This window comes from Melozone crissalis, unplaced genomic scaffold (genome assembly GCF_028551555.1).
Source record: "Melozone crissalis strain CALT ecotype California unplaced genomic scaffold, PUWL_Pcris_2 ptg000033l_1, whole genome shotgun sequence".
In the NCBI taxonomy this organism is placed as follows: domain Eukaryota; kingdom Metazoa; phylum Chordata; class Aves; order Passeriformes; family Passerellidae; genus Melozone; species Melozone crissalis.
In genome coordinates this window covers 2,240,956-2,255,075 of record NW_026535811.1, presented here as the reverse complement: position 1 = coordinate 2,255,075, position 14,120 = coordinate 2,240,956, and the positions used below count along the sequence as shown (strand labels likewise).

The window sequence follows — 14,120 nt, the reverse complement described above, 5'->3', positions numbered from 1 at the left end:
AATTTTCACTCACGACGAAGAACCCACCTGTGCTAGTAAAACATGAGATTTTACTTTCATAGTGACAGAATTTTCATTCACATTTAGACCTGACTGTAAAATGTACGTGATTTCTACCATGTTACCCTGAATGAGAACTCTAGCTGTCAATTTAAACAACTTTCACTCTTTTCTTATTCGTCATACAGCTTCTCTTCCTTCAGACACCTTTTCCTCCTGATCTATATTCTGCAGCAAACCTCCACAATTTTAACTCTTCCATCTTTTCCTGAGACATGTTTTCCTGCATTTCAATTACCAGTGGCCTGGAGTTTCATTTGCTCTGTAACTTTTGTTACCTTATTTAGCCCTCGAAAACACCCACAGGGAATATTACCTCAGCAGCTCATCAGAGCTGTAAAAGTGAGGCTACATTTGTGATGTGCAGGATGCCACTGCAGCACCTTCAGCAGGGCACCCTGCACAGCCCAGGTGAATATTTCCTGATGTCCTAGTGCAATAATGACCCACCTGCCTCTGCTCCTCTCTGGGGCACTCTCTGTCTACAGGCACTGGGACTAACGACAGTCTCTCTGTGCTGCCTGATGTCAGAGCTGAGAAAGGTGTCAAGGATATATAAGAGGCAGAAAGGAAGAGGGAAAAGGATTCTCCAGAGCTAGGTGCAAGCGTGGAATTGTTGCATGCACACTTCTTGCTAACCCAGAGGGCTCGCTGGCTTCTCCAGTTAGATCTGTGGCCACAAAAAGGTAAAGAATTTCCATTTTCTCTTACTTTACCTGCAGTGCAACAGATGTGCTTTAAAAAGCACAATATTATTAATCAAGAGCATTTTTCAGGAAAAGGCAACTAAGACAACTTTAAAGTAAACTGCACTGGGAACCAGAATTTGAGACTGGGATGTGTCAGGAAATGCAAACCAGAGGTAAGGGATAGGATTGAAACTGCGGGATGGAAAATGAGCATTTATTCCTGAGAGCTGTATTTCTGAGACTGAGTTGTGTCACTAAACTTGAGAGGATCATTTTTCTCACTCCAGCCTGTGAAAAAGACTAGCTGTTCTTGATTTAGGACAGAATGGGCATCAATAACAGGACATGCTGAGGAGTATTTGGGTCAGATTTCAGTTTTGAATCATTGTTCTTTGCAGAAAGTTTGGCAGGAAAGATGTGCAACCTAAAGCTGTCAGTTTTCTTCATTGCACTTTCTGTCACTCTGAGCTGTTTGGAAGCTACACCTATTGAGAGGTGAGTAACAAATAATCATGTTTATTTCCCTTTAGGGAAAAGGGGGTTCACATTATTGCATGAGTTGCTTTTGCTTTCATGTCTCAAATATTATAAAAATAGAGTTATTCAAGCTCACTGTTTTATTGTTGCTCAAAGATTACTGTCTGTGGCTGATGATCTATCTGATGGTACTTCCAAGAGACAAGGATGGATGTTGCCTGTAATGTCACAGAATACACTCCCAGGACTTAGTGAGGAGATGCCAGAACAACCAGCAGCAAAGACAAAAAGGTATTGATTTTCCCTTCTTTCTTCCAGCCGTATCAGATTGAACCACAGAGCAAACTTTGTCCCAGTGATATCCTGCTACTTGAGAGACTTCAGCTGTTTTTCTCAAAAAATATTTTTATTATTAAATATATTATTATTATTATATATTTTAATTATTATTATTTAATTATATTTTATTATTTTATTATTAAAATACTAAATATTTCTAACTAAATAGAGTTTACTAATACTAAAATACTTCGGCTAAATAGAGTTTGCCTGTAAGCATAAAGATCAGCTTTTCTGTAACATAAAGATCAAAGCATTCAGAGTAGAAGGTGAAATCCAGGGACAAAGTTGCAAATCATTTAATCACTTGGCAATTATAACGCTTCAATTGCAACATTATTTATATATAACACATAAATTACAAAGGCTGAAAATACTACATTACCTTGAGAAGAAAGGTGTATTTTGCAAGTGCCTTCCTTTTTAAAAAATTTGTCAGATTTCCCAGCCTGAAGAGGGAAAAAAAAAAGAAAACATACTCTTCTTAATAATATTACTGCTCTGCTAGAATGGAATTATTTTATAGTATAAATGCTTTCAGTAATTAAGCAATTTTTAAAATCACAGAATTAAACATTAATTTAATCATGGGAGGAAGGAAAAGAAGAAATTGGTTCTGATAGAATTTTACTTGTCTGAAACACATTCTCATTTATAAATTCATAAATTCAATTTCAGGCAAATTTTAACGAATAAAAACCATTTCAAGATTTATTAGCAATTTGTACTAAAATATAAGCAGCACTGAACTATTCTACTTTTCACAGAATCATCAAGGTGGAAAGGGAGCTTCAAGTTCATATAGTTTTGTCAGGCATTTGAGTGAATTTATTTCAATGACAATTCTGTTACAGATGAATTCAGTAAATATATATATTTATATTTATATATGTTACCTGTTCCTCTCTCTTTGAATATATATTTTAAAAATACTATTATATGAAAAAAATTATATCTTCAAAAGTGTTTTTATAACAGAGATGAAGTTCTCACATTTTTGCAGCTATCACTTTAAAAATAAATACAAACCCCCCAAAATAACTGTAATATTCAAACACAAGTCATCACCCTGAGGAGTGTGGTGTGCCTTATCTGCTTTTCTGCGGCCTGGAACCATCTCTCACTGGGTGAAATATCTCCTGGCAGCAAATATTCGTTTAAAGCTAAAGGGGTGGTGGGTTCAGCCAGGCTGGACATGAGATAGAAACCCAGCAGCTCCAGTAAGGACCGGAGTTTTCAACTTGATTTTGTAGCTTTAATGGAGAAGAGAATTCTGGCTCCACAAAGAAAGCAGGATCTCTGGGAGAACCAGCTGCTCTTTGAACCTTGTATGTTAAAGGCTTGATAAAACCAGCAGAAATACCCATGAAAGGCAATGAGAGGTTCTATAAAGCCCTGTCCAACAATTTTCTTTTAATGCAATTACACATTTAAAATATTAATTGCTTAAAAATTGCTGCAAATCTATTAATGAAGAACCAGTATAATACAGACATTCCTTTCACAGCTGCTATTCCACTTGGATTCTCAGATCAACACAAATAACTTCAAAGGTTATATGATACTTTAGATTATAGATTTAATAATCAGTAAGCAAAGGAATATATTGGTAACTGCTCAGAGCTTGAAACTGGAATAATGTTGCTCTTCACAGTAAATTTGAGTCACAAACTGGTGTTCAACTCATGCCATAGCAGCATGAAGGAACCCAAGAAAATAAGCAATAACTCCGTATGCAATCTCACCAAGGCAGTATTTCTGTCTGAAGGAACAACACAGCAGTCCAAGGAACAAATTTGAAAACCCAAGCTCTCTCAAGCTAACACTTTTATCACAATTTAAAGAAAAACCCTCATGCTACATAAATTTCACATGGAGTTATGTAAACGGTCTGTTGGTTCAGATCATAGAATGTTATTTTTAGATACAGATTCCTCCTTGGACACTCTTTTAAAGTATCATTCAGCAAAAGATTCTCTCTCACTACAAAAGAACTTCCAAGTTGCTTTTTTGTTCCAAAAAAGATGTGGCAGTTTAGTCAGAGCTAAGTGCTAGAGACAGAACTTAAAACCATCCTAAGTGGTACTGCTGCCTGTCACCATGATATTTTCTGAAAAATCCCTTCACTAGGATTTCTTTTCCTGGGAAGCTTCAGCTTCTCCCTGTTTTGCTGCTTTGGAATGTGATTTGGAGATTGTTTATCCAGCATGTGAATTGTTTTAATGACCAATTAGTCTAGCTGTATTGAGGCTCTGAGGAGTCACGGGTTCTTATTATTCATTCTTGTGAAGCCTTCTGATGTATCCTTTCTCTTTCTTTAGTATAGTTTTAGTATAGCATTCTTTAATATGATATGATATAATAAAATAATAAATCAGCCTCTGAGAACTTGGAGCCAGATTCTCATCTCTCACCTTGTCCTGGGGACCCTCACAAGCACCACAGCTACCTCTGGTGAGATGTGGTGCAGATGGGAGAAAGCCTTGGGGTTTAGCCCACTTGGTGTGGACTGGAATATTACCAGTCCCTTCAGGGAGAGCAGGATATGATTCTGTGGAAACACGAGAACAAAATGAATGTTAGTGATCATCATCATGTTAGTAATCCTCATGATATCAGCAAGAGCTCTAAATAGATTTAGAAGTTCAGCTGCAAGTTAAACATTTAGTCATTGCTTTCACTTAGTGTCTTACCTATACTATCATTACAGGTTTTCTGGCTGTCATAAACTGCTGTGCAGGATATCAATAAAAACGACATATGACTGTTCAGGTCTCTGCATTTGAATAACCCCCATCATTAAAACTGATAATAGCACCCAGCACAAGGATTTTTTTCAGGCACAAAGTAGGTGGTGGGAAGATTCTAATGTTCCTGTATTTGTGCACACATTAAAAGAACTCCCACATTAGCAGAGCTGAAGTGGCTGTGAGAAGCAGCACACTTGATTATCACATTCATATTTTCTTAAAAAATCCCTTCACCCAGGATTTTCCTCCTGGGAAGCTGAGAAGCCTCGAAGAAAAAAGAAAACAATAATTATCTGATTTGCTTCTCCTGTGTTTTGCTGCTTTGGAATGTGTTTGGAGATTGTTTATCCAACTGGTCATTGTTTCATTGGTTTCATGTGAATTGTTTTGACTCAATGGCCAATCAGGGCCAAGCTGTGTCAGGGTTCTGGAAAGAATCACGAGTTTTTATTATTATCTTTTTAGCCTTCAGTAAGTATCCTTCCTGTATTCTTTAATATAGTTTAGTTTAGTATTTTTTAATATAGTGTCTTAAAATAATAAATTAGCCTTCTGAGAACATGGAGTCATGTGGGAATCCATAAAATCAGAGGGTTTTGGGAAAGCTGCAAAAAGCAGGCCTCAGAGACAGCAGAACTGTGAATAGAGCTAAGCAGTAGCCATGAGATTTGTCAGCAGAAAAACTACGTAAGAAGTAGAAAAGGACAAATAGAACAATGGTCTGTGTATTAACACTTGTCTAGAATAACTCCCTAAGCTACAGAAAAGTTTATCTAGCAAGATATTAGGAAGTTTGAAGCTCAATGGAGCTCTGTGCATTGCATCTTAAGGCTTACAAGCAGGTATTATATTTGAAATAAGCAAGCTTTGTTTTAACTAAAGGGATGTGTGCTTATAGTGGTTGGATGGAACTACTGTCGATGTGCTTTTGCTTTGTGTGATTGGTCAAAAAACTTTTAAAGTAAGTTGTAACATTAAGTTCTTGGTCTGCTGCTTGGGATGAGAGCTGCTGGCACCTTCCCATTGTCATAACCATGGAATGAGGCTGATGCTGGAAAATAAAACAGCTCAAAACATGTTCCTAGCAGTAGCAGTCCCATCCCATTGGTGATCTGTGCATATACCACCGGCCGGCGATAGAGTCAGATTCATCATTCCTTCCTTTGTCTGGAGGGAAAGCAAATCCACCACTCCATTGCTCTTCCCTTGGCTAACCCTGGCTCTCTGTGCCCACCTGGCAGCCACCAGCTGGAGAAGAGGAGGTGCAACACGGCCACGTGTGTGACCCAGCGCCTGGCCGATTTCCTGGTGCGCTCCAGCGGCAGCGCGGGCGCCCTGTACCCCCCCACCAACGTGGGCTCCAACACCTACGGCAAGAGGGACGCGCCAGGCCTGCCGGGCACACAGCCCCACAGCCATGCACTGCTCTAGGGGCTGCTGGAATGTTCCTTTTTAATGTGTTGACAACCTCTTGGTGGTTTGTTACTTGTATAGTCTTAGCAGTGCCTTGTTTTCTCTGTGTGTGTGTGGTTTATGTTCACCATTCTGCTGTGCAGGTGCCATGACATGCATAGGCTGCTCTTTGAACTCCATTAGAGCTCCAGAAATCTGCTTGGGAAATCCCTTTGTAAAAATCCACCATGATAATAAATGGAAAAGTAATTGCAACGAGGTTTTTTTAATCATTATTATTATTATTATTATTATTATTAAAAGGATGAAAAAATAAACCATGATGTGTATGTCTTTTTAAAGTTCCTAATTAAAGAACAACAAATGCTCTTAATTAAACAAGAACAAAATAATCAACAAGAACAAATATGTTCTTAATAAAGAACAAGGAGTACCAGAACGCTGGCAAAAGTGATGTCCTAATGAAAATAAACCAGAGGAACCTTCTGGTTCTGAACCAGCTACAGCACCTTGTTTTGTGCAGCTGCAGGAACAGCCAGATGAGAAAAGATGCTGCATTGTGCACCATGGTCATGCAATTATGCAGTTACCTGACTGGTCTCTGTTCACTATAACATGCCATAAGCAAAGAAACTGGTCTTGCAGCACAGACTTCTGTGCCTGCTTTAAAGATTGGCAGTTCTTATGTAAAGATGGTATCAGTAAAATCTAAGCATAATAAGTGCTTTTAAATATGACTAGGATAAATCTCTGATAACAATCTAGCAGAAACTCCATTTCCTGGGTATTCCTTTCCTTGAACTAGAGTAACAAAGGGAAAAGAATAAAAACAATGAGTAGTTCAAGAACCAAAATGCTTCTTAGAAACCCAGTAATTTTTTCCACTGGCATACTTACATTGCTAGCAAAACCCAGAAAAATATTTCACAGATGGGCAGACCTTAATGAGAATCTGACAGTGTTATTTTCTCCTATCTCAGCCCAGGATCAGTGCAGGCTTAAAAGCCTTTAAAATCCTTTAAATTTTTAAGCAAATTTTCATAGAGGTGACATCCTATATCCCAGAAATGCCTGGTTTGCCCACACTTTCTCAGTGAAGGGCTCAGTCATCTGAAAAAACATTATTGTCCAATAATGAAAAACATTCAGCACAACCTTCATTCTGGAGAGGCAAACTAAAGCTTAATAACTGCCTTCAGTTGGTTTGTTTCTGTTATAAAGTATACCTCCAAATAGAAACATTTTTGCTAAACTTAATGTTAAATGGCATATTCACTTCATTTCACAAAAAACCACATGGGAATAAAAAAATTAATGCATAAGATTCCTACTGTAAAAGTGTTACTAATTATTCTCTTTATGGAGGAAAGTTTCAACCTTCATTAATGTTCTAATTAGGGATATCAATTCTGAACTTTACTGAGAAAACTATTTATATGGTATTAAAGTTGTCTAATGTTTCTGCCAGCTTGATATGCTTTCTATCCCAGTTACTTTTGAGTTATGTTGCACACACACTGTGTGCTTAATTTGTGTTTCAGTTAGAATATTCATGTTTCAGAACAGAAACAAGGTGAGAGGAGGGCTCTGAAGTGTCACTGTGACACAGTTTGTGCAGAGAAGCCACCAGGGGTGGGTGCTGATCCCTGGCTGATCCCAGCCTGGAATTTGGGCAAAGCTTTTGTATTTTCAGCCACCACTTGACAAACCCAGCAAAGCTCAGGCTGCCCATGCACAGGGCCAGTGCAACTGGGGACATCTATTTCTGCCTTCTGCACTCCTGAATCTGCTGGGTTTGATACCAGCATCTGTTTCACATGCCCAAACTCTTCCAGAAACACTGAAAGATAGAACTCCTATCCCAAATTCAGTGAAGGCACAGAGAGAAAGAAGAGGGGACCATCTCACCTGTCCCCAGCTCCTGTGTCTAACCAGCTGTCAGTGCTCTCCTGCTATTCGGTGGAGGAAGAAGCTTCTTCCAATTCATCCCAGCTTAGACATCTATTTTAGGATTGGATTAATCACTCCTGAAGTGCCTCTATTTCTTCCTTGGTGATAGAGAGTGTCTAGACAATTAGCTGAAAATGAGCACTTAACTTTCAGATAGCTGGAGTTAGGTGACAGGAATCTCATCTCCATTTGGTATCAACTGCTCAAATCAACTGCTCAACTAAAATCAAAGGGAAAAAATTTGGTAAAAAAAACCCCACACCATCAACACTTCAGACTCCAAACCACCTTTTACTCTGAGCTATGTTATCTAATTCATCAGTCAGAGCAGCTTGAGAAACTCCCCCAGATTCCCTGGAGAACACAGCTCTGCTCGCCTTCCTCAGAGAAGAAGGATCTAGCCATAACAAGCCTGGATACAAGCACAATCCTGAGCAAATGAGCCAGAAAAAGAAGGGATTTAAAAAATAGAAATTAATTAATTAATAAAATAAAAATCATGTTAATAGTCATTTATTAAATAATAAAAAATAAATTATAAAGAAATAAATTAATAATTAGTCAATAGTAAGCATTTAAGCATTGCTTCATCAGCTCTGCAAACAGCATAACCAGAGTTTTCAGAATATTTAAGAAAAAAATAAGTGCCTCTATACATTTTTAAAAATCCCAATATGTATTTCTCAGCTTCCTCAGGGATGTAAATATTACTTGAGAATCCAGCTTTACATAGCTTGGGTTCTTTTTCAATTAATCTGGATTCCCTATATCTTCCAGAGAATATGCAATCAAACAAAAAATGCAAAAAGAGGAAAATTAAGAATACAGACAATGAGGTAAACGTGGCTATATTCCCTTTAAAAAACTAAAAATACTAAACCTCTGCTTTTTAGTATGTTCTATGAAGTTGTGTTTAAAAAAAACATAATAAGGACATAACATTGAATTTCATTAAATGAGAAGGGGAAGAGTAAAAGTCATCAAACAAGCAAAAGAATTGTTAAAAAAAAAGATTATAGGAACATGAAGAATGTTTTAAATGGAGTAGGGAGCCCTAGGGTCTAATATTTCTTAGGAACTATGACAGCTTCATAAAAGACAGGATTTATATTTTCTCATGATGAATAGAGTTGAGAAAAGAAATTTATTTCACTTGCAAAAGCTTAGGCTAAAACTAAGAAAGCACACAATATTCATGAAATATAAAATGTATTTTCCTGAAAAGCAAATTTGGAATTAGTAGTTTCAATTTCTATTAAAGAAATTGGCTATTTTTCAAGTAAATAAGTTTCTTGATGAGAGTTTTAAACACCAGGCTGACAAAGCTTCCATTTACTGGGAAGCTTTAATTTAATGGAATTAGTCTGGATTTTACTGAATGGCTTTCACTATTTGAAAGGTAATATATTGATATCATGAATAAAATCCTTTTCCTGTACTGAGTATCTTCAGCAGCTGCCATCTTCAGCCTCCAGATTTATGCGGGCTTTGAGCCAAGGAGCTCATTTACAAATAAAGTTTGGAAGGTGTCGTGGACTCCTTGCTCCCAGTTACAAGGTTTTTTACAATTTTTACAATTTCACATTTGCAATTTTTACAATTTTACAATTTTAAAATTTTACAATTTTGTAGTCTGAGTTGGTTATCCCACAGAACAGGGACAGCTCTGCATCCTCCTGCAGTGCAAAGAGCAGAAAGCTGGGTTTAGGAATGGCACATCTCCCTGCCCTACACAGAATAATGGCTGAAGTCTCACAAAACTGAATCTCTCCATGGGATGTGACAACTTCTGTCCCAATCATCCTGCTCTGTTTTTCTGTTATCTCTGTTTTTCCACACTCAGAAAAAATCCCACACTGAAAACCAAAATATTTTCATGGAGCTGTGTAAGGCTTCAGAGCCAGACTCAAACTCAGAGCCGAATTCACCATTTAAACTCAGCTTCAGTTTAGGAACACAAATCTGGATGCTCTAGTTTTCCTGAAAACTTTAGACAAATTGGTTTCCAGCTGCAATTGCGATGAAAACTATTTATCCTTTATTAGATTCAGTTAAGAATACTTTCTCGAACTAAAAAAACTACCTTAAAATCAAAACGTTAACAAAAAAAGTCTCAAACTAGGAATTATACATGCCATGAATGTTAAAAGTCATGTCATCAAGAGCTCACTAAAGAACAAGACAGTGATGACAAAACAATAGTTAAAATTGCTGTTCATTGTGCAAAAAATTATCTCCTTGAATGCTAAAACATCTGAATAAAAAGCAAAAACTCAAATGCATTTTAATCCTAACAATAGGGCTGACTTTATGGCAGTCATGCCATAAAGTCACTATTTCCTAGAAATGCTTTTAAAAATACAAAATAGGTTTAATTACTCAAATTAAGACTCTTAGATCTGCCCCTCCTATAATAACATTTTTCCTCTCCACCTTAAAAGACTCTTTTTGATCCTGCATTAGAGACAATTAAACTGTTTCTTATAGGACTCTTTTACAATATCCTTATTGTAAATAATTATAGCACAGGTAACCTGAGATCTGCTGCAGAACAGCTAGTGACATTTATTATTTTGCTTTTCAAAAGGGATTAATATACTGGAATGCATCAAAATAATTGGAGTTGTAATAAAAAAGTCATTACCCGAGTGAATTTAAATAGCTGGAATCAATTTTAAATGAAGTGCTCCTCAATAGGATTAGGATAGCATTAAACCCAGAACGTGCTTATTATTATTTACACTCCCAACAGAGGCAGATCAGGTTTTTTCAAACAGAATCAGTCCTTATTCATTGAGCAGCCCCTTTGGAAGGACTCAAAGTGGGACTTGCTTCCACTGGGGAAATTGTGCTAAAATTTCAGCAGCCTGTGGATGATTATCAGTCCAGCACTGAGGAGCTGGACTGCTCTCAGAATATAGGGCATTTTTAAATATCATTCATATTCAATATCATTCTGTGTTGCATGTCAAACTAGCCATATAACAGAGAAAAGGATTTTTTGTAATTTGTCTATTTGCTTGTTTGGCAGATTGAAGAAAGAAAGGGGTCATAAAAAGGAGGAGGGGATAAATAATGTTAAGGTTGCAAAATACATAAATTCTTTGTCCATGATCAGTAAGCAACTGGCACTCATTTTTTTATTTCCAAATTGCCTGCTGTGCTATGGTACAGGAAGGAGAGAGGTAAAACCAAGATTGTGGGGCAGAGTATTCCTTGTCTCAGCGAAAATACAAATCTGAAGCAGCCTCATACAGGAGGGGATGGTCAAGAGGACCTTCAGAGGAAAGATTTTTTCCTTTTTTTCCTATCCCTTCTTGTTTTGGGAAAGTTTGAAGGGAGGAGAGAATCAGTGAAGTAAACATTGCTGTGAAAAGAGCAGAGCACAGACAGGAAGAGATAACAGAATGTTTTCCAAATCTGCACACAGAGACTCAGTCACAAAAACAGCCTGACCTGAATGTACAACTCAAACAACATGCACAAACAACATGGATCCTTCTAGTGAGCACATAAGGCAAAATGGCACAATTTTTTTTTTCCAACACTGAGGCCAAAACCAAAATTTTGAAGAAGAGGATGGACACTATTTTGTTGGTTAAAAAAAAAATTGTGGCCAAAAGTCACAGAGACTTTCAGGCTCGTATCAGAGTTTTCAGCCTTGATGAATCTTTACTCTCCTTCAAAAGCATTCCACCACATGTTCAGGCAGGTATTTCATAATTCCTTTAACAAACTGGAGGGCACATAATTCTGGTGTGATTTCTCAGAAAATAATAATTATGTTAAGATCACTATCAAGCCATGCAGTGCAAATCAGAATCATGGGTTATCCTGAGCTGGAAGGGACCCACAAGGATCACTTGAGTCCAACTGCTGGACCTGCACAGGGCAGCTCCAAGGATCCCAGAGCATTTTCCAAATGCTTCTTTCTACAAAACCTGGCTAGAATAAAACATTTCTAAACCAGGAAAGAACTTGAGTCAATTTAAAACCCCAGAGTTATTTCAGATCATTTGCATCACTAATAAAAGCAAACTTGCCATTTGTGGGAGTTCTGCAGCAAAAGGGCCTTGGCACTCAGGACATTTCAGCACACCCTGTGTACATCTCTGTGCATGCACAGGGTTAAACACAGCACAGCACAAAATCCTGCAGCCTAGGTAAATAGGAATTCCCTCTTTGCATTTAATATATGGAAAACACACTGAAGTTTCCAGGTTCTGCTGGGCCTCAGCTGACTAACCCAACATTTAATTATTTATAGAAGCCCTGCTAGAACTAATATTATTTTTTATTATTTTATTTTATTTTATTTTAATTTATTTTCTTTTTATCTTTTTGACAAATTCTTTTTGTCAAAATTCTCTATGATGAGTGCCAAAAAAATAAGAATATCAAAAGAGTTTTAAATCAGGACACATTATTGCCTGCTTTGGGAGGTGGGGAAGAGTGAGATAAGAATAATTTATTAATTTATTGTGATCACTGCCCTTGAAGGTAAAGTAGGAAAAAATGGAGGATAACATGATTCAACTCAGGAGGCACCTAATCAACAGCCTGGAAAATATGCCAGAGATATAAGTGAAAACAGAGAACACCTAAGGTAAAGGGATGTCTATGGGGGGTAGAGCTAACTTTGGCATTTTTGAGATCAAAATGCATCTCAGGGACTCGCCAGGCCAAACAATAACACTTGACTCTCAGGACTCAAAGAAGAGCATAAGCTTTGGACAGGATTTCTACACAGGAACTAGCTTCATTCATGGGGCAAAAATCTCATTTTCTTCATTTAATCATCATATTAGGTAACAGGTTTGAGTAAAGGCTGCACGATTTAGCTTGCTGCTGCTCAACATTTACAGAAAGAATCAAGACTGTGCACGGTTTAAGAAATTGTTTTCTTTACCCTCAATTCAGCATGGCAAGAAAGAGACACGAATGGCATCAGCCAATGGCCATAAATGTCACTGCTTGTATATTAGACCATATTTATTGATATATCCTGGAAGGGACTGGAGATTGGGTGGGTGACTAATGCTTAGGGTATAAATTGCTGAGAGGAGAAAACTGAACATAACTGTGAACTTCCTCCTCACACAAACACATCTGTCACATTCTGGTAATACAAACTGCAGCTCTAATCAAAACTGAGATAAACAATGGTTTTTAACCCAGACATCTGCATCCAGTGCATGTTCACTCACCAAGGAAGACTCCTGAGTTTCTTGGCTTGTACTTCCACAGAATTAAAGAATTACAGAACTGACATTAATCTCTGTGGCATCAGCTTGTCTTGTGCCTGCCATATCCCACAAAATCTCTTTTTCCCCCCTCAAAGTTTACATAATATCACTGGAAATCAAAATATCTATCAAACGAGTTGCCACAGACTGTGAACTTACACGCTGGGTGCCACTCTGTGCCTCACAATCTCTCTCTGAAATACCTGTTTGAAAATTGCCTGCTGTTTCAAACTGGAAAAGATAAGCTGGAGAAAAGGCCTAAAGAAACTGTGAACCTGCCCCATTGTTTTCCATGGTATTTCACTCTCAGACCTAATAAACACTGCTAAATAAATACTGTTAATAAAGAAACACTGTTAATAAATAAACACTGTGGCTGTAAGTAGGCAAGAATAAAGACATAAAAGTTACAATGGTGGTGGGAATATGCTTATAAAGCCATTTTCTTTGGGTAACATGTTTTGCTGCAGCTTGGATTTTAGAGTACTGTGGAATTCTTCTCTGCAAAACAGCAACTTTGATAGTGAAATCTGCATAAGTCTTCAGACTTTTCAAAGCAAAGCTGAGTACCAAAGTCACACACACCACATATCAGGCAATGTTTGAAAACAAAGCCAGTCCCAACAAAGCCTGAGTGGACAAGCAAAAGATAAAGCAGGAATGTTTTCTCCAAGGATATATCACTCAGTATCACCCATTATCATTCTCTGTTTAACCCTTTATTGCATCTACTTTTGTCACTTAGACACTCTTTAAACCTCTGTTGCACCCCCCACATTCTTTTATAATATATAAATATATAAGTATAATGCTTTTACTTTTCAATGCATTATTTTTGCATTATTATTATGCACTTTTCACTTTTCAATGCTATTGCTGCAGCCACAGAACATTCCCATTGCACTTACCTAAGCTATGCCAAAAATGCAACAAATAGACGTAAGAGAGCTTTTCCTGCTGGAATTTTCCCTGCTCTCCTGGCCTGATGGGTTTCTATTTGAGCTAGGTCTTATGAGCTCTGAGAACTTTTCACACTTCAGATAGCCCAGATAGTCTGAATGGCATAAAATTAATAGGGTGGCTTTTGAGGTAGTGTTGGAAACAGAAAAAGATATAATAAAAGATAAAATAATAAACTTCTTATAGAGAAAAACTGAGTTAGGGGCAAGAGGTTTTTTCTCCTGCTAAAACAAACC

At 37.4% G+C, this 14,120-nt stretch overlaps 1 protein-coding gene across 2 annotated transcripts; it reads left to right on the top strand.

The window, feature by feature from the left end:
- The first annotated feature begins 460 nt into the window (after positions 1 to 460).
- IAPP (islet amyloid polypeptide) lies at positions 461 to 5,968 on the top strand. 2 transcript variants are annotated; one of them, XM_054281835.1, is made up of 5 exons: positions 461 to 746; positions 837 to 922; positions 1,148 to 1,244; positions 1,383 to 1,517; positions 5,557 to 5,968. In XM_054281835.1, exons 2-5 carry the CDS (start codon positions 898 to 900, stop codon positions 5,744 to 5,746), a joined length of 447 nt encoding a protein of 148 aa, XP_054137810.1. In that variant the 5' UTR covers positions 461 to 746; positions 837 to 897; the 3' UTR covers positions 5,747 to 5,968. The 2 variants fall into 2 exon arrangements, with proteins under 2 accessions (XP_054137810.1, XP_054137811.1); XM_054281836.1 differs by lacking the exon at positions 837 to 922.
- The last annotated feature ends 8,152 nt before the right edge of the window (positions 5,969 to 14,120 follow it).

Coding starts and splice junctions, on each gene's coding strand:
- IAPP (XM_054281835.1), top strand. CDS start 898: ATGTGTCAGGAAATGCAAACCAGAG. Junction 923..1,147: donor TCAGGAAATGCAAACCAGAG/GTAAGGGATAGG, acceptor TGTTCTTTGCAG/AAAGTTTGGCAGGAAAGATG. Junction 1,518..5,556: donor CCAGCAGCAAAGACAAAAAG/GTATTGATTTTC, acceptor CCCACCTGGCAG/CCACCAGCTGGAGAAGAGGA.